Source organism: Chelonia mydas, chromosome 1 (genome assembly GCF_015237465.2).
Source record: "Chelonia mydas isolate rCheMyd1 chromosome 1, rCheMyd1.pri.v2, whole genome shotgun sequence".
In the NCBI taxonomy this organism is placed as follows: domain Eukaryota; kingdom Metazoa; phylum Chordata; order Testudines; family Cheloniidae; genus Chelonia; species Chelonia mydas.
The window spans coordinates 250,899,762-250,921,021 of record NC_057849.1 but is presented as its reverse complement, the minus strand read 5'-3'; the positions used below and the strand labels follow the sequence as shown (position 1 = coordinate 250,921,021).

The 21,260-nt window shown below is 41.9% G+C and overlaps 1 protein-coding gene across 3 annotated transcripts in view; it reads right to left on the bottom strand.

Moving 5' to 3' along the window:
* The window catches only part of RFX4 (regulatory factor X4), a 131,751-nt gene that overhangs the window by 3,981 nt on the left and 106,510 nt on the right, over window positions 1-21,260 (bottom strand). For all 3 annotated transcript variants that reach the window (XM_043542267.1, XM_037880166.2, XM_037880158.2), the window contains one exon: window positions 12,000-12,138. In XM_043542267.1, the coding sequence (XP_043398202.1) occupies window positions 12,000-12,138 (139 nt within the window). The remainder of the gene's footprint in view (window positions 1-11,999; window positions 12,139-21,260) is intronic.

Below are 21,260 nucleotides of genomic sequence, written 5' to 3'. Positions count from 1 at the left end.
CCCACCTGGAAGACTCTTATCCATTTTACTTTCTGCAGTTGTAGAGTTCAGTTTTCCCAGCCAGAAAAATAATTTTCTTTAGCAAAATGGGAAGTTTTCCCACAAAACAATTTGATTTTGCAAAAAGGGCTTTTTCTGTGAGCTAATCACTCAGGTGGAAAATTCCTGACTAGCCCTGCTAACTGGAGAGCTTCTACAAAGAGGTGGGATGGTGAGTTACGGAAAAGAATCTTTCTACACTCCGTCTGTCTAAAGGGACAGCTGGAAACAGGAGAACAGAGGGGGATGATATCTGCCTCCTGCTAAAAAGAAGACAGGCTGAAGGCAGGACAGAAGGGAAGAGAGCAGAGTTTGCCCTCTATAGCTGGGAGTAAGAAAACAAGTCATGGACCATGTAGTGATATATGTAATAATTTTGAGTAGGGGTACATTAGAAGGAAAAGAGGGAAACTTTTCTGTTGTAAGCTGCTTTTTATGGCAGCAGCAGTTTGAAGCTAAATCCCGGGGAGAGGGATTAGTTAGCAGAGGGCAGGTGAAGAGGTCAGAGATGCATGATGCATTCATTTAACACATGGCTTATCACTTTATCACATGGCTCTCATCTCCACACACGTAGCATATTATATTTTCCTGTACAATGTTTGACAGGAAAACTCGGTAGCCTAAAGGCCTTGATTTTCAATGCTGAGTACCTAGAGCTTTCATTGAAGACAATGAGAACTGCAGGTGCTCAACACCAATGAAAATCAAGTCTTGAAATTTTACATTAAGGGACTTAAGGCCACAGAGGGAGTCAGTCTCTGAATCAGGCTTAGAATTTAGGACCATGGCAGTCTACTTTAATGGGGTAGTAATCTGGTTGGTAAAGGTTAGAGATTTTAGAGCAGTCTGTCAAAGAAATTATAAATATTTAAATAAAATATAAATAGTTCCAGGTAAAGTTTAAAAACTTTTCATATCTTTAAAGTGTCAGGTGAAAAACTCATTGGAAGATCTTTTCCATTAATATGCTCAAGAACTAAATTTTCTTGGACCACATAAGCAATATATGAAGTGGGAAGGTAAAATCCCTCTGAAATTCATTCAGTCAATCATATGGGGATGCTAGGAAATATAGACCATCTCTACCATATGTCCAGCTGTACAAATGTGCTGCCATAAAGTACAATCAAACAATACTTTGTAACTAAGGCCCTTTGTTTTCAGTTTTTATTTTGTTTAAAATTTCACAGGAATGTCAGTGTTTATTACAAAAATTTAAAAATGGGCAAAAATCAATGCAAAAGATTACTTCACAGTTTTCTGGGTAAATATTGAGATTACTATTGGGGGATGGGAGTCTAGAAAAAAAGCAACAAATAGAGAAAAGTCAGAGTATTGAAAGTAAAGCAGTTTAATGCTGTAGTTTATTTGATGAACTGTACATTAACAGTACATACCCATATGCACATGCATGCATATATGTGTGTGTCTTCCACTGCATTGCCTTACTTTAACAGACAGCCTCTCATTCACCCCAGACTAATTTATTATTAAAATAAACATATCTACCTAATGTAATGTAAAAATCAGTAGTCTCATGTACTTGTGTGGTCCAAAATTTGGGTGAAAATAGTAAAAACAGAACAACAGCTTTTGTAAAACCTGGGAATTTTTCAGTAAAAAATCAGTAAAAACTTAAAACAAAGGGCCTTATCTGCAGCCAACTTAATGTGTTGGCTAGGGCTGTTCAGAGGAGGTCATTAAATCAACCGCAATGTCCCACTCTATAGTGGCCAAAGCTGTGAGCTGTTCTCCTTCCTAGCCTCAGAAGCCCCTTAGGAGCAATGTTCACAAATTGTCCTATGCAAGGACAAAGATGAACCATTTGGGAAAAGGTAAAAGCTTCAGGGATAATTGAAATGAAAAATGTGTACTCTCCAGGGGCCCACTGTGTGAAGCTTGGCCTGAACTAGAGCTAAATTGGGAAAATACTATATTGGCCGAATCAAGATCTTGTCTTATAAACATTGTGATTGATTTATGTCTTAATTCACATTAGAATTTAATGTTAACTTGAAGTTTTGTTACACTTGGAGCCAGTGTTCTGGCTTAAAAAAATCTTTTCTTCCTGATGTTCTAAACAACTTTCCCTCTTGCTAATCAGATTAGAACATTCTGCCATTCCGACATGCTACAATTTCCTACTGGAAGCTGTGAGGCAAAGGCTGGGATTCAAAGCCAGGACTTCACCTCCTTGCATGAACTGAGAACGAGGACCTTATACACTCCAGAAGAAGCTCTCTCTGGGATGTACAGCAGGCTTCTAAAATTTCAACAACGTTCAAGGGAAACCGAACGGTCTCTAGGGAAACCTCACAGGTTCTCCAGGTCATGCCATGTCATCATTGTATGAGGGAGTCACACAATGCAGTTCACTTGGCAGGTAGAGTAGATGAACATATCAAAAAGATGCCATTTTTGGATTTAAGCTTTGGCCTATGGAGCAAACTCCATAATGCATTGAAAGGGAGAGCTAATCTGCCTTCCCACTTTCAGTTAATATGCCGCAGTGAGGCTTACTCGCGAGCAAGGGCTAATGACTGAGCATAAGGGGACAGGATACAGTGTGCTGCTTTTCTGTTTAGTCAAATACCCCAGATGCAGCTGTGTTTATGAATGTGTCACGAATATAAAAAGAATAATTGCCTGAAAATAATATGGACTCCAAATATCTACTATTTTACAATAAATTCTGTTATGACTGAATCCAACATGGAAAGTTTTGTAATGGTAGGTCAGCTAATTGCAAATGAGTCAGTGACTTCTTTTTCCCTACAGTGAAGAGACCATTGAAAGACAATATTTTTAAAGTACCCATTGGCCCCTGCCTGACTATTAACTCAACCAATGAAGCATCTATTCAGCCTTGTTGGAGTGTCCAAAGCATAGCCATCTGCGCGGATGCCTGCCCAGGCTGCCTGAATCACCTTTCACACTTTACATCCGGTTTAATGAAGAGTGCTTAAGCATGCTGAACTCAAAACACTGGGGCCTAGTGATCTTTGCCAGATATAAAAGCGACATTTGTTGGAGGGCTCTTGACAGGAAATTACTATTTTCTGGGTCAACTCACACTCGCTGCTACCACTGCTGTTTAAACTAGACAAGAAACACTAACTCCTTTAAGTTGGGTGACTTTAAGCTGATTATTGTTAAGGCCTTTCCGCAAAAATTTTAAATTAACTCAATTTCTTTTAGTATTATTTTAGAAAATACTATGTTAAGTGTCTTCTCCCAACAAAGGAGTCTGAGTTCCTTCAGAGCAAGGCTGAAGAATAATCTCTTTATCCTTACCCTTTAGCAAGCCGGTTGATTATGCAAGAAGGTGAAAGGTGTCTCTGTCCAAATAGCAAAATATTTTCCTTATGAACGCAGCTCTAACTTTATATTGCATTAGCTCACACTTTTGAACAGCATTGGAAGTCATTATTATATACATCAAACATTATCTTTAGGATTCATAAGTACCTAGTCAAAAGTTATATCTGTATTAAAGACCTGGTTACAAATGAACTTTTTGGAAAGTTGTACAGTAACATCTAATGGAATTTAATAATAAAAGCTATTTATGGATTGGTTGTTCCTTTCTAACCTTTAATTTGACTCTTTTCTGTACAAAGCTAGGTTTGGTGTGTCTTGGCCCATCACAGATGTAGGGTAAGTGACTTAGGCACTTTTGAAAATGGGACTTAGGGGCTTTTGAAAACGTTACCAATGCTTACTTTTTAAAATGTCATTTTCTGCTTTCCAATAGAAATACATGACTATTTCAATTGAGTAAATAACAGTCTGATGGACAGTTATGAACTCATATCTTCTAGAACAATAATTCAAGTTTCTTAAATGGGATTTGGACATATTGGTCCTTATTTATTCTTAATGTCACGACTAAATATAAGGAAACTGGCTGATTCTAATGGGTATTACAGTTTCCAGGATTATAAAGTGGTTATTGGGGGATGAGGACATATGGAAAAGGGAAATCTATTGTGTAGGGATATAGTGCACTTGGGGTGAGGTTCTCATCCCTTCTCTAGCCCCATTAAGGCAGGCAAGAAGGGTGTAAAGGGAGTATAAAAGAACTAGTTCCAGGTGGAAGAGAACTCCCCTGGAGCAAGCATTGCAAACAGACAGGAGTAAGACTGACTTCCATGGACCTCCCCCCACTCACAAAACCTGGCCTCTGGGCATATCAGTGGTTGTGAAGGGAATGTCAGAGGCAGGGCTGCTCATGCAGTGCTGCAGCCCATAGGGCAGCCCTGCAAAGCTACTGTAACTTAGACAGGACTTCAGGACTAAGTTATGTTGGGGGCCTCTCCAGTCCCTGGAACAGCCCAGTGTCAGCAAAGCGCAACCATGGCTTAAAGCAACCTTAACCTCTGTCCTCAACCCCAGGGTGTGAGTTCTCTGCTGTGCTTCTTAGAGGTACAACCCCAAATTTCACCCAAGGAGCATAGTAGTATTAGAGTTACCAGTGCTACCAGTGTATCCCACACCACAGTGAGCGTTAGCAGGAGCGAAGAGGTTATTTATGAGAAGGTACACAGGTAAACATGCACGTGTGCTATCTAGCAGAAGGTGTGTCCAGTCACATATACCCACAGACATGTGGGTTATAATCCTGTTTCATTAGTAGACCTCCAGGCACTTCGCTGCCCACATTAAACTCATGCAATAAACTAAACTACTGCCACATTGGGGTTCCAAGGGAACTGTGGCCTTAAACAGATAACATCAGTAAACATTTGTAGAGATCCAGTCATCAGTGTGCACTGAACAAAACATGTACTGCCCCAAATTGCTGTCACTATAAACACAACGAGGAGATCAAAGACTAGCATTACCACTTGTCCTGAAACTCATGGGACACATTTTTCATGGTCTGTCACACGTGCTGAGCACTGGCCTGGCAATGTTTGTGTCATCCACTATTCAATATGTTTCAGAGTAATAGCCGTGTTAGTCTGTATTCGCAAAAAGAAAAGGAGTACTTGTGGCACCTTAGAGACTAACCAATTTATTTGAGCATAAGCTGTCGTGAAGTGAGCTGAAGCTCACGAAAGCTTATGCTCAAATAAATTGGTTAGTCTCTAAGGTGCCACAAGTACTCCTTTTCTTTATTCAATACGTGTTGTTTTCCCTCTCTGCCTAATCCATGAAGATCTATAGAACATATGACTTTGATTCAGCTTCTAACTATGAGAAGTAGGTCCCAATTCTGGAACATATTGCTATTCAGCACAACACTTAAACACATGCTTAAAAGTGCTGTCCTAAATAGGAATGGTCTTAAGCAGTTGCGTAAGTGTTTTTTTGGCATCAGGGCCTCAGTCCTTTACCTCAGTCTACAGAGGCTTATGCTCTTGGCTCTGGCGGTCCCAGGTTTAAGAGGATTGTCCTTATATTTACATGACATTTTCTTTGGACAGTGAAACTAGAGAAGTGAGTTGTGCATTCTGTGTCCAATCAGAGTCACTTCCTAGTTCTTATACATTAATGCAATGCTATTGTGTTTGGGTTCCAACATCATAGGGGAAAGTTTAAATCAATCAGTTTGATTTGTCTGACTTGGAGATGAATGTATTGTGTCATATGTTCAGTTACTAGACATTTAAAAATATTAAAGACAAATATGGTTTCGTGTTCATGAAAACACAGCTCTTCATATTAAGATAAGTGTAGTGAAAGTACTTGGTGTTTTACAAAACAAAAAATGTTGGGGCCTAAATTACTCAGTGTCCAGTTAAGCAGCAAACAGTTTCTGGAGTTTGAGAAGGAAGAAGATGGGTGTCTAGAAAGAAAGTGGAATAATATTTTAACTGAATGATACACTGGGTCATAGTCTGCTACAGGGTAAAGCTCTTCTATTTCTCATTCCAAAAGTTTTGATCAAATCTCAGCTGACTTTGGACAACACAGGTGGTGGCTAGGCGGTGACATTATGAATAAAATATACATCTCATCACTGTGCCATGGATTGTTAGGGGAAATGCTCAGACGTTCTTTGACAAAATTGTTGCCAATGACCTATTAAATATGAGGTAACACCAGCAGCATCTCAGCTAAAACTATGTAGGTGGCTAATTTACGAAGTATAACCTGCAATACACAGGTGTTTATGTATAAACATTGCACACTTCACTAGTTGCAGGAGTCACATATGATCATATGCAGTTCTGCATTATTGCCTAGAAAATGAGACAGTAGTTAGCAAATTCACACAGTAGATCATTTCACATTGATGCACCATGCTCTTCTTGCTGGTGAGCCAGACCTGGAGTGCTAAATCCGAGCAATTATAAATAGGAAGCAGCTGCTCTGAGAACTATCAGCAGATGCCACCAGAAGGCAAATGGATTTTAAAAATATTCAGGCTAAGATTAAGATACATCTAGAGAGATTCTACATAAAGGACCCAATCTAATTCCAATTTAAGTCAATAAAAAGACTCCCACTGACTTAAGTGGGAATTGGAGCAAGCTGATAGTGCGGGGAGGAGCCAGCAAGAGACTGAAGCCAGCACAGCAGCTGCAGAAAGCAGTTCAACCAGGAGCCCACAGCTACTGATGATGTCATTAGTAGAACTGGGTGGGAAATGGTTTTCCTGTCCCATGAATATTTTCAAGATTTTGGAAATGTTTCCTATTCTGCATTGAGATAAAACCGAGACCTTCTAAAGTTATTTGATAAAAGCGAGAGAGAGAGAGGTGAGAAACAGACACAACTTGCTCCAAATCAAGCAGATCAGGGACTTCAACTCATGTTTCCCAGGTACAGGCCTGCCCACAGCAATTCTGGGCCCCAAGGCCAGGGCAATCCCTAGGGGGGCTGCAGGGACCAGGGTGGAAGTGACGAAGCCGTCACTTCTGGGATCGACCCATCACTTCTGGGACCGACCGCGCTGGCCAATTGCGCCGGCCCCTCAAAGCACGGGGTCCGGAGGGCTTGTGTGCACCTAGGAGACCTGTGGCCTGCCTGGGAGGTTTAAAAGGGCCCGGGGCTCTTGGCTGCCACCCTGGGCACTTTTAAATCGTCTGGGCACAATCGGCGGGCCTGTCCAGGTGAGTACCCAAACAACCTGGCTAGTGGCTATCCTGGGTGGCTCTCCCTCCCCTCCCCACTCACCACCCTGGACCTGAGAAACCTTCCCAACAAAGTTTTGTCAAAACTGTCCCTCTCCTATGAACTATTCTGGTTTTCACAAATTGGCATTTTCCAACAAAAAAATGCTTTGTCAAAAAAGTCTCCACCAGCTCTAGTCATCAGATTGCTTTCTGCAGTTTTCCCTCTGAACATTCACTCCACTGTGTTGATTGGCTGTTTGCTTCAATCCCCACTCTTCCTTTGTCTTTCAATCTAACCAATCCTCTCCTAACATAAGCCCATCAAAACGATTTACATAATAAAACAAAAGCAACAAAAATATCCTGGGACTAACTTGATGTTTGCAGCCATCACACTGTTCACTCTGCTTGCATGTTACCCTTTTTCCCGCTCCTTTGTTTGATCTGTCCACTTAGACTAATGGTTCTCAACCCGCATCCCACGGGCCACTTGCAGCCCAATCAGCACACAGCTGCGGCCCATGTGACATCCTCAGTGCCATACAGGTAGTATATATATTTTGTGGATGCGGCCCACATAACATAGAGAGCTGCATATGCTGCCCACAATGGTAAATAGGTTGAGAACCACTGACTTAGGCGGTAAGCTCTTTGGGGCAGGGACTGTCTCTTATGTTTGTACAGGGCCTAATGCAATGAGACCCAGTTCTTGATGGGCTCCTAGGCACTACTGTAATGAACATGGTAAGTAGTACACTAAATAATGCTCAACTAGGCTTTTCTATTTAAACCAAATGTGGACTATGGAAAAATATTTCTTTTGAAAAAAAACCCCACTGGTAAATATATGCCACTTGACTGAAGAGCCCATGCAGACTGATGGAACCAACTTCACCCCTGGCATAAATGGGTGCAGCTCCCCTGACTTCAGTGGAATTGTGTCTGCAAAGGACCCTGCAAATTTGGCCCATTTTGTTTTGATTTTGCAAAGTCATGACTTCTGCTCTCTGATTCCTTGCAGCAGGTTTCCCTTACAAATGTGGCTTCATAATACCTCTTTTACCTTTTCAGTGCAGAACACATAATTAAGTTGTTATGCATTAAGGGTGACTAATAAAATGACAACATTTATCAGTGCAGAGATTTTACAGCATTCCATTAAACTTTAAAAAAAAAACACCTTGATTTCAGCCAATGTCATATTAAAACTCTTGGAAGCATTCTTGCATCTTTGGGTGCAGTTTATAGCTCCTTTAAATGTAAAATTAGCACATTAATAGGCTTTTGCTGACTATATTCTGCATTAAAAAATCTCAGTTTACCAGGAGGGTAAGAAAGAACATACTCAATTCAAGCTGAGGTAACTGCTCTGAAATATGATCAGTTAAGACACATCTACTTGTTCTATTTTGTTCTAGAATGTTCAAGAGCTGAATAAGGCAGAAAAGTTCTTTGAAACCCGGACTTGAAGAGACAGTTGACTACAGCAACAATGCTTGAAAAAGAAATCTTCCTCGAAATGGCTGCATGATTTTAATTTATTTTATTTGCATATGTTGCCTTAACCATGAAATTAGTGTGCACTCAAAGTAGTTATCTCTATTTATTGTTATTTGCATAACAATATGCTATGTTTGACACTGAAGACTGTCACAAGAGGATAAGAAATTTGAGTAAGGGACAAAATTTCTCAACAAAAGCAACAGCCAAACACTCTATTATACACACAGACACATGTGCTTCAATAATTACTGAGCCAGTGCATGTGTCCTTAGATCACATATTTAGATTGTTTTTCATGCAATTGTTATTATATATTTTCTGCAATTAATAACTGAGATGGAAAACTGATTTCCAAAAGGTGAAAAGTCTTTGATTTCAAAGGTTTGTTACAGAACATAAGAATACATACTGTAGTGAAAAACGGATACATACAAACTTGTCTTGCACTACTAAACCTAAATATCCACTCATTCTTCTTACTGTAGATATAGCTGTTGCACTAAAGGTTAGAGTCTCTACCCAGCACCTGGCATAACTGTCTGGGCTAGGTGCTTGGAAGATGCATAGGAAATTGTGGGAGGAATCTCTTCACACAGGCCACTGAGTCACTGTCAAGCTGTTAGTAATACCTACCTCTTATGCAGCACTTTTCATTCATATATCTCAGAGTGCTTTACAGAGTATCATTATCCTCATTTTGCAGAAGGGGAAACTGGGACACTGAGAGGGGAAGTGATTTGCCCAAGGTGACCCAGCAGGCAAGTGGCAGAGCCAGGGCTAGAATCCAGGTTTCCTGTGTCCAAGGCCAATGCTCTATTCATTAGGACATACTGCATCCTCCATGAAAGCTGCTCCAGCCTAATGACTGGAGTAGGCTCCGTGGCCCCTTATGTGTCTCCCTAAATTCCCTATAGATGAAAGATAGGAGGATCCATTCAGATGGACACTCCCAACTTTGCCTCCTCCAGAATCCTGCCCCTACCTGCTTCCTGCATGCTCCAAGACACAAAGCCTTCATGGAGCTGTGCTCCACACTGTGCAATAGGTCAGCACCCTCTGTGTATCCCCCAGAACCTCACTGCTTTGTGGATCCATACTAGTCCTGTTGCCAACGGCTGTGCCTGCACCTCTAAATCCCATGCTGGTTCTGACAGGCACAGTTTTATGAACTGAAAAAACTAATTAGTGTAGTTAATGTACAGTATGAGGCGTAGAATAGAAAGTGGACTAAGATAGTGCTTTTCATGCAGTGGAATTTGAAAGTGCTTCACAATACATGCAGAAACAAAGTGCAAGTGGTTCCCAATCAGTGAAACTAAACCTGAGTCAGAAGACACAGGGCTTGATTCACCACTGGGTACTACTTTAGTTTCATGCCAATATAACTCCATTTAAATTAAATGAAAACTGGAGTAATGCGGCGGTGAGTGAGACCCACAGTTTTTATTTACAATGAAATGACTGACTCAGCCAGATACAAATCCTAAATATGAAGTGCATAAATGTTGGATCATATTAAAGAAGTTCTATATTAAAATCACAAACGAGTTTGATTCCCCATAGTTTAAATTCCAGGGTATTACTAATTAAGAGGTCTCTTGGTTTTTGGTACTGTTTCTCTCCCTCTGTGTGTGAAACTTGCAAGCTGCTAGTTGTGTTAGTACATTCTAAGACAGAGTCTGTTCTCAAAGCAATTCACAGAGACTCAAAGCAATACTCTAACAATAGAAACAGCACCCAGAGACTCCCCGCCCTTTTGTTGTATTAACAATTGTGATTAAAATAGAGATAGAGGATGTATGTGGATGGATGCTTGGTGTGGATAATAACTGAATGATCAGGGAGGTGCCAGCCTAAGAATCCAGTGTCCATCGGCTGAAGAAGGCGTCAAGTGGAAATAACCAGAGGACCCCCGGAGGGCAGACTGGAATCCACCCAACAGCCTCAAGAATGGGAGAACCAAAGAACAAGATAACATCTAGGAGCCGTCAGGAATGTGCTATCTGCTGATTGATTCAGCAACAGCATGATGAAGCAATTCCCATAGACTGGCATAGAAAGAAATTCCTATAAAAATAGACTCTAAAAAGTGAGAACTTTGGGGTCTGATTCTGCAAACCAACTTCCAGGAGCATCAGATGAGCATCTGACAAGGCCCTGCTCCCTCCTCATGTCCAGGCCACCTGGCCAGTGGCTTGGCATGAGCAACTCTAAGGCTGGTAACTATGATAACAACTTTGCAGAACGTGTGTGTGTGTGTGTGTGTGTGTGTGTGTGAATAAATATGAGATTGAATGGAAAGTTATAGCTATAACTAACTGCTTACTATGATAACAACCTTGCAGAACCTGTGTGTGTGTGTGTGTATGAATGAATGTGTGAATAAAGATGAGATTGAATGGAATGTTACAGCTGTAACTAACTGCTTACTATGATTCTTTCTGTATTCACAATAAATGTGGTATTTTGCCTTTTTCCCTTTAATAAGATCCTGCTGGTTTTTATTTTATTGGTACGACATAAAAGCCCAGTACATATGTTTGAAACAGCCAACACGTAGGCTTTATATCATCTCAAGCCATTATGGGGCTCATACAGACAAACAGCTTTAATAAATGGACATGATTTTAATATTACATGATTGATTAGATAGATGGATAGATAGAGTCCAAATTGTGCTGCAAGTTACAAAAGTTCTTAAAGCAACTTTATGAGAAACATGGGATGAAATCTTGCCTCCATGAAGACAATGGCAAAACTCCCATTCAGTGGGATCAGGATTTCACCCAGCATATTTAATTAGATGCCAATATAAGTTTCAGAAATGCAGTAAAATACTGAGCCTCTGTTTTACGAGTTGAAATGCAAGCAGTATTTGTTACAAGCTCAGGGCCAAAAAAAAAAAATAATAATAATAATAATAATAAAAAATCAATACTCAAAGGCAAAGGTTGCAAAAAAATGGACTACAATCCTAGCATCAGATGAATTATGTCTGCTGTTTTAAAACATTTATTACAAATGAGAAGTCTCCTTCACTTCAGAACAGCTAATGCAAATGTTCAGTTATTTAAACTGATATTTTAGACCGGTGCTTGGCAAAGAAACGTTTTTTGTAATCCCATCAATTTCATTTAAGATCATAGCATTCAAAAACAACTTCACAGATTAAAGTCACTTTTGGTAAAAGAATCTGCAGCCATGATAAAAATTTTTATGAGGAATTTTAGACCACTATGGTCTATAAAAGCTGAGAGTAAAAATCAGGGCATAGCATATAACACCACGTATTAAAGACAGTTTAAAATAGCTTGAATGCTGATTACAGATAGTTTAAAATCTTTATTTAATACATTAAATCATGCATTGGCAGTAAGACAACAGACTTACCTGTGAAGAGCTTCTGTGATAAGCTGAGTAATGAAGTGGTCCAGAAATAGTAGTGTCATGTGATAGAGATGGATATTGACTCTGCATTGGATAGGGGTGCTGGTTGCTATAGCTACCATAGTTGTAGCTTCCTGTGTACCTAAAATGAATGAAACCCCCCCACACATTTAGTACTCATAAAAACGGCATTCCAGCTACTAGTTCTGTTGTAGTTTTCTAATGCTATATGCCAGATATATTTGCATTTGTTTCCATAGGAGAGAGATGCTCTGAAGAACAATCTGTACGAAGATTTACCCCAACTCAGCTCGAAAATGCAAATGTCACTTAGTGTAAATATGTGCTCTACACTGAGCAAATAGAGTGACTCCATGTATCTGCGTGATTTGTAATCAGTCATTTGTAGTGCTTTCTAAGCGTCCAGTTTGGCCACTTTTACTAGTGTTCCATAGTCCTCTATTCAGAGAGGCGGTTCCTGGGGCTACTCACACAATGAAGTACTATTCAGCATGAGCCAGAATGGTAGAACTGGGCCCTGAGAGCTAAACTGTTAAATGTAGCCACAGCCTTGCACTGGGGCAAGGGGTGCTCCCCACTGATGGTGGGGTTGGTGGAGTAATTTGCTACTTCCCTTTAAGGGGTACAGCGTACTCTTCCTGTGCAGCTGAGCAGAGGAACAGAGTCACGGCTCTGCCTACTCCCCTTCTCTCCTTACCCCTTTTTTTTGGGACAGCTGTTCCAGCACAGGTCAGAATGGGGGAGGGAGAAGCTCCTGCACTTTTCTGAATGTTTCTGGTTAATCCTTAGGTGGGTCACACAAGAGGGGGTAAGGGATGGAGACTCTACAGTCTCCCTGCCTCTGCATGGCCATGTAAATGCTACGTGCTAATCTACCTCTCAAGTACTAGGCTTTAAAAAGGTACACTAGCTAGACGTGGTACTGATATAGGGATAGGGGAGCGGGGGCGGGGGAAGGAGGATGAGGCTCATTTACATTTTATTTTTATTTATTTTTAACATCTTTTAAACAGACTACTATAAGGTGTACAGGATAGATCTAGAGTCTGGGTAGACTCAACCATCTCCTATTAGTCTTCAGTTTAGCACACTAGAGATACTGTGCTATATTGTAAACCAGTCAAACAAACAGGTACGTTTATAAATGACAGCAGGACACCTAGTCTGAAAAGGATTGCTTTCAAAAACCGGGGCCAGAGGCCTCTCTTCATTCAGAAGTGTGAGGTGGAGCAAAGCAAGGGGGAAGAAGATGGACCACAGTGGGACTCAAGCATGAATAGGGAGGTTTTCCATATGTGGGACTGGTCCATCTGGGCGGCTCACTGGGTCCTCCACTCTCTGTTAATTGGAATGGACTAAATGGCCCAAGAGTCAAAGATGTTAACATGACCCTGTCCCTATACAACATTAAACATGACTCATGGTTTTGAGTACAGAGACCTCGCCCTGCTTAGCCCCATGGAATCAACCACTATTAAAAAGCGTTTTAAACTTTTATTAAAGCTACAGAAAAAGAAGAAAAAGCAGTGAAAGCATTTGAACTGTAATGCATTAAAGGAAGCATTTCTTCATTCCCTTTAGCTGTAGAGTTTTTAGCAAACCCCAGCCCGACAGTCTTTGAGATGGTATTAAAGATGTAATAACTGTCTTGGGGGGGGGGGGGAAGAGAAAAAGATAGTTGAAATGGGCTGAAGTTGCTGTTGTTGTTAAAGTCCAATCCTGATCCCTTTCAAAACAAAACAAGAAAAACATATACGAGGGGAGAGAAAAGCACAGTGAAGACAAAGTGCAGCTTCTGTCTCTGGTGCTCAGTCTTGCTTGTAATCTCACTCCTGAAGAAACCCGGAGCACACAGTCCTATCTATCACTCCCAGACCTGGCAAGCTGTTCCAGTGTTGGGCTGTTTAAGGTATTGCTTTTATCTGCCTCTCTGGTCATGGGCTCGCAACAGGGTTGTGAAAGATACAATCTTAGCCAGCTAAGCCAGACTCGTTTTAGAAGGCAAAAAGAGAAGAAAGAAAAGAAATAAGGTGGGGAAAGGAAAATGATATTCAAGGGAGGGCATGACAGCTACAACCCAAGTCTCACATCCCTACAGATGTTTGGGATTTAGCCTGGTAGAGGTGGTGATGTCAGCTGTGTCCCTCTCTTTGGTTCAGTGTGGTCAGGGCACCTGTCAGGATCAGGTCAATGAAGGCCCAGTGGTGTCAGGGTGGGTTCCAGGAGAAGATTGGGGTGGCAACCATGATGGTAGAGCTCACTCCTTTCAGTTCACCTGTCTCCAGCCCTCGTGTTTTGATACCTTCCCCCCTCCTAGTCTCTTTTTTAATGAGCTGAAAGGGGGTGATAGGAATAATAGCTCATCCCCTCATCATTGTGTTTGCTATTTAGGCCTGCTTGCTGACACACCAATTTTGGTCCATTCATTTCCAATTCCATTCTCTTGTTTAGTGGTCATGATTTCAACACCGTTCTTGGGTGGTTTCAGTAGACCTTTTGGTCTGGACTCATTTATTCTGTCTTCTTTTTATACCTTTTTCCAAAGAATTTTATAGAACAGTCTGAACTGGACTTTTGTTACCCTGGACATCTGCACAACAACTCCTCCTGATGGCAGCATGACTCCTCCTGCCATGACTGTGCTCTCTCTCTGGGGCAGATAATGTCAGTCAGACCAGCACTGCATTTCCGCTCAGCAGTGCATTAAGCAGGGTCCTAGGACAGCATGCTGTATATGGTAGCAGCTCCTTGTCCCTGCCCTCACTCCTCCAAACTCACATATTTTCAACCATGTGATGTCCACTTGACAAGGCTTCTTCAGCTTCCTTGTAAGGACACGCAGGGGCATGCCATGGAGCTGTCACCCATATTTACTCTACTGCAACCCACCTTTGGGGGGTCTTTTTGCTTCTTGCTCCCCTTTGCAGGGAAGCATGAGGCTCAAAGCCAACAACAGATTTTCTGGTGGTCAGTGGTAAGCCGTGGCTTTCTTACATTATTCTATGGTGCAGTCTCCTTTTGCGGAAGGTTTACACCCACAATTGGTCAAGTCAGTCCATAGTTTAGGAATGCTGTTGGATTCCTTGCTGAGGCTAAGCTGTCATATCTGAGCATCCACGAGTAATGCTTTCTACCATCTCCAGTTGGCTAGGAGATTATCCCTTGCTGGTGGTGATGACCTTGTCTCAGTTATTCCTGCCTTTAGCACTGTGATGTATCTGGGATCGGTTCTGTTCAATATCTTCATCAACGATTTAGATAATGGCATTGAGAGTACACTTATAAAGTTTGTGGATGATGCCAAGCTGGGAGGAGTTGCAAGTGCTTTGGAAGATAGGATTAAAACTCAAAATGATCTGGATAAACTGGAGAAATGGTCTGAAGTAAATAGGATGAAATTCAATAAGGACAAATGCAAAGTACTCCACTTAGGAAGGAACAATCAGTTGCACACATACAAAATGGGAAATGACTGCCTAGGAAGAAGTACTGCGGAAAGGGATCTGGGGGTCATAATGGATCACAAGCTAAATATGAGTCAACAGTGTAATGCTGTTGCAAAAAAAGCAAACATAATTCTGGGATGTATTAGCAGGAGTATTGTAAGCAAGACATGAGAAGTAATTCTTCCGCTCTACTCTGCGCTGATTAGGCCTCAACTGGAGTATTGTGTCCAGTTCTGGGCACCACATTTCAGGAAAGATGTGGACAAATTGGAGAAAGTCCAGAGAAAAGCAACAAAAATGATAAAGCGTCTAGAAAACATGACCTATGCGGGAAGATTGAAAAAATTGGGTTTGTTTAGTCTGGGGAAGAGAAGACTGAGAGGGGACATGATAACAGTTTTCAAGTACATAAAAGGTTGTTTCAAGGAGGAGGGAGAAAAATTGTTCTTCTTAACCTCTGAGGATAGGACAAGAAGCAATGGGCTTAAATTGCAGCAAGGGCGGTTTAGGCTGGACATTAGGAAAAACTTCCTAACTGTCAGGGTGGTTAAGCACTGGAATAAATTGCCTAGTGAGGTGGCGGAATCTCCATCATTGGGGATTTTTAAGAGGAGATTGGACAAACACCTGTCAGGGGTGGCCTAGATAATACTTAGTCCTGCCTTGAGTGCAGGGCACTGGACTAGATGACTTCTCGAGGTCCCTTCCAGTTCTATGATTCTATGCAGGCTGACAGGAGGATTGGAAACTTCACCTACACACACAGCATGCCAGCTTCCATAGTTCTTTACTGCAAACAGGCCCAACTATGCCAGTTAGATACCAATCTACATTCTTGTTATGGTAATTCTCCCTGAAGTAGTACACAGTGCCTTTTAATCTGGGGAATTTGCTGTGTGTCAGACTCCTGGTTCTTCCAAAAGAATTTGGAGTGACATGGGAACAGAGAAAACTGTCATCAAAGACTCAAAAAGCAGCAGTAGGATTGTAGGACTTAGAATAAAGAAGCCAGCTCGTCAGATGCCCCTCACAAAACATGTCCCGAGTGAATAAGCAAAAGCTACAGGAGAAAGAAGTGAAGACAAAGTCCACAAAGCAAGTTCTTCCCTCTGCACTGGAGAGGGATGAAGACTATGTTACAGCTCTTACTAACTATGTCATCAACAATATGACAAACCCATTTGACCCTGAATCACATCCAGAGGTGCTTAGCAACATATCTATAGACTTCATGTAACATTGGATGTACAAGAGTCTCTACTGAAAATAGTAGATGCTGGTGAAAAACAAATGGAGAGATTTAGGAGAGGTACACTTGATTCTGATGGGTCATGTAGTTTCTTCAGCCCAGGCAGGAAAACTGGCATCAAAACATTTGCTAATATGGCCAAGAAGACCAAATTTAAGTCCGGCAAAGGAGGGACACTCACAGCAGCTATAAGTGCAGAAACTGTTTCCCACAGAGCCCTATCTTTAGCAAGAGGCAGAGATGATGTTTCAATGGCAATTGTTCTTAGTCACCCAATAGGACCTGTGCCTATGTTCCTCTTTCATGCTGATGAAACAATGAGAACAGACAAAGCTAAATTAGTGCATCAGCTGGAAGCTCAAGCTGAAAGAATCCATGAGCTAAGAGCATGCAACAAAGAAACCGCTGTATACATCAGAGATGCCATGGCTGTCATACAATGATGGCTGGAGACAAATAAATTCCACACATTCAGTGAACTGGCTGCTGAGTTCTTGAGGAAGGCCCTGGGATTTCACAAAGCTAATTCTGTAATTGAAGTCTTTGAGAGATATGACAACAGTAACACTATTAAAACTGCAGAAAGACAGCGCTAGACAGGATCTAAGGTTGGACGCAAGAAATACCAGGTGATTGGTGGATGCCTGGATTGGTGGATTCCTGTGCCTCCCTGGAAAAAGTTTCTAAACATGACATTTTACAAACATTGTAAAATTCCTCTATGAATACATGGTTTAAAATGCACCTAAGTGTGTAGGAGCACACCCAACACAAACACTCCTTCTTGCTGGAGACTTTTCCAGTGGTGAGGTAGCAAAGTCCATCACCAACAGAGATGTTGAAGAAGCCCAAGCCTTGTACAATACTCAAGAGAAAGTGGACACAAGGATGCTTCTGCATGCTATATGTGCCAATATGGCTTTTGAGTCTCTTAGTGTCAAAGGAACCATAGCAATTAGGTCAACTGATACAGAGGTTTTGGTCCTGCTGTTCACCACCTTCCATAAATGGAACACACAGATAGCATGTGGATTGAAACCAGGCACCATTACAAGCATGACTGACTAGTGTCACTTCATATCTGTGCATGCAGTTTGTGACACACTCATACACTCCTGAATTCTGCAATATACTTCTTGCTGTACCTGCATTGATAGGATGCATCTGTGTCATCCCTATTTGGGATTCAGGGGAAAAATCTGTGTTCAGTTTGTCAAAACAAAGGGAGCTTACCTCATCAGAGATCTTGCCAAATTGGGAGAGTGTGACTGACAAGCCACAATTTCTGCAACAAGAAAGTTGGTAGCAGTGCTGTATGACCAGCGTGAGAAAGGGGACCCACATTGCTTTTGGCTCAATGTAGCCATCAGAAAGGACACGGAATCGGCCAAACTCCCACCACACGATGACAGTTTTGAAGAGCAGGTCAAAAGAGCATCTTGGCAGACAAAGATTTGGACGTCTTCACACACACAGGTAAACCAGATATTGGATCATCATTGCAACATGGATGGGCAAATGTGGATGATGAGCTCATTCTTGTATTCTTCATGGGCCAGTGGCATTTGAGCTTCTTCAAGACCTTATCTGTGCCTGTAACAGTAGGCGTCACTGCACAATCAACTGTCTGTAGTCAGAACAATCTTCCCTGCACAGAACTGTGTGTATGCAAAGGCAATGAAGACTGGGTAACCAATACACTCTTGACAGAAATCATAAGGAACAAGGTGATGATAATGATGTTGACTAGAGATGTCACCAGTGCTATTACAGTTCAATGATAACTGTACTAATTCATTAGATTTTGCTTTACTCTTCTGATTGTCGTGATGCTCTGAAATCCAAAGAAATCCATTTTTATGTCTTGAAATAATAACAGAAACAAATGCGAATATTTCAAAGTGGCCATTTTAATATGTGGATGGTGTAATTGTTTACCCCTCTTTCTATGATAATGGCACCATTTGACAATTCCGCATCACATGTCATCTTAAGGTAGACATAATAAGCTTTCAAATTATGTATGCTGTGATTGTGTGTAGAGAGGGTACATTAAGTTGCCCAAATTGGAGGTCACTGCTGCTCGCCATAGAGGGGTATGTTTTTACAGTGTTCAGACACATTGCACTCTAACTGCCCTATGTACACTCCATTGGTGCATTCTAAAAAGTCCCTAAGTCACGTTAATGCAAACTAGGTACTTTTTGGAATGTGCCAGCAGGGTCTACACAGCACAGCTGGGTGCTTTGCAGATCACATCCCTCTGGTGCGCTCTGCCACGCCACGTAGACAAGCCTCAGGAATCTTGGTTTCCATTTCAAATTCTGTAGGGGAATGTGCTCTAGTAGGCACAGACTCTTCTGCCTGTTCCCCCAGAACTTGATCCCTTCTGTCCCATGCCCTCCAACGCAACCCTGTCCTAGTCCTGTGTCTTCCCCGCCCCAGCTCCTCATTCCAATCCCATTCTTCTCAACTAGCCAGTACCAGTCTCCACTCTTAAGGCATCTCATCTTAGTCCCAATCTTCTTGCTCAGCAAGTCCTAGGCCTGGTCTACTCTATAAAGTTAGTTTGGCTTAACTATGTCAGTCAGGGATGTGTGAAAAATCCACACCCCCTAAGCAGTGTAACAAAGCCAACCTAAATCCCCATGAAGACAGCGCTAGGGCAGGTGAATGAACTACATCAATGGGAGAATCCCGCCTCTCTGTTTAGGTAGTGTCTATAGTGAAGCCCTGCAGAGGTGCAGCTGTGCCACTGCAGCATTTTAAGAGTAGACAAGCCCTCAGTCTCACCCCTCTGGACTCCCTGTACCAGTTTCAGTCTCCTTGCTCATCTAATCCCGGTCTCTCCCCATTTCAACTCCCAATTTCCCCTCCCACCCACACCATCAACCTCCAGTCTCAGTCTCACGCATGTAGGCTCCTTGCCCTAATCTATTCCCCCTACCCCATTCCAGACCCCATCTGCATTTGAAACAGGCAGCTTCCTCTTTCATGATGCCTGGGCCCAGCAAGGTGGGCACTGAGAGCACAAGAGAGACAGTCTTTGACGTCTGCACTTCTCTGTTACCAGGATTTGGAGGGATAGCTCAGTGGTTTGAGCATTAGCCTGCTAAACCCAGGGTTCTGAGTTCAATCCTTGAGGGGGCCATTTAGGGATCTGGGGCAAAAATTGGGGATTGGTCCTGCTTTGAGCAGAGGGTTGGACTAGTTGACCTCCTGAGGTCCCTTCCAACCCTGATACTCTATGATTCTATCACCTGAAGCTATCTGGATTCCTGGGTAATTAGGAGGTTGTGATTAATCACCTGTGCAGTAACAGACCAACAGAGTGTGAATGAGGGTGAATTTGCTGCTGCTCCTTTCCTCCTGCTCAGAAGGGATATAGGTCACCAGAAAGGGAAGGTTCCAGGGCAGTTTGAAGGCATTAGGTCACAGAGGCAAGCTTTCTCATGGCCCTTGGGTGGAACACAGTGATTGGAGGCAGCTAGCAGAGTCTAACTGGAACCTGCCAGTGCCTTCAGGCCTGGCACCTAAGGTGCCTATAGCACTTGTCTGGCAAGTGGCACGCAGACCACGCCACTAAGGATGATTTCAGGACAAAGGTTGGTACTGCAGAGTTGCCAAGACCTCCCAAGGGGTGGACAATTATAAGGTTTTCCATGCTGCTGTTAGCGTGACTCTTGCAGTTCGTAGAAGAAAGGTAAGCAGTTTCTGTCTTGTTATCCTCCACTATCTCCTAGGAGGTGCCATTGATATACACAATATACATTTCTTCATTTGGTATTTTGGAAGAATGTTTTCTGACTGTGTTAAAGGATGTTTGCGCACTTGTGCAAATCGGTCTTAGGTGCTCGAGGTTTCCGACTTTTCCACCTACTCTCCAGAATAAGTCTCACTAACCCCTTCCCATCTTGGACAGTTTAACTGGGCTTTAGGAGTAAATAATTTTACATAGCCTCTGAAAAGAAAAGAAAAGAAAAGAAAAGAAAAGAAAAGAAAAGAAAAGAAAAGAAAAGAAAAGAAAAGGCCACAACAAGAAGTTACACTCCTGCCACTTTCAATAATATTTTCACCAGTACAATTAGGCTAATTAAGAAATGTCTGATAAATCCCCTCATTTAAAACACAGCTGAATGTCACTATCTCAGCATCTTCCCAGGAAGGTTTGGAGTCTTATATTATCTATTATTGTCACCACTTCAAATTCAGAGGGAAGCAGTAATGATCCCTCACTATTTATGGTCATGAAAGCTGCTTTTATCATGAAGCTTTCATTTTGTTTTGCACGACCGGCCTCAAGTACAAAAAGATACATTTACATTTTCTGAGCATGACTCAAAATGACTCTGAGCTTGACTCTGTCTTAAGCCCGGTTATGTGGTAAAATAAAAGTCAGTGTAAAAACTCTTGAGCCCTTTAAGGTGCTCTCCTCATCAGTACTCTGCAAAGTTTTTGCATTCCAGAGGGTATCCATCTTCAGTGATGACTGGTAGTAGCTCCAGCAGAAATTGTTCTAGAAAAGCCAGAAGAGGTTCTCTCCATTCA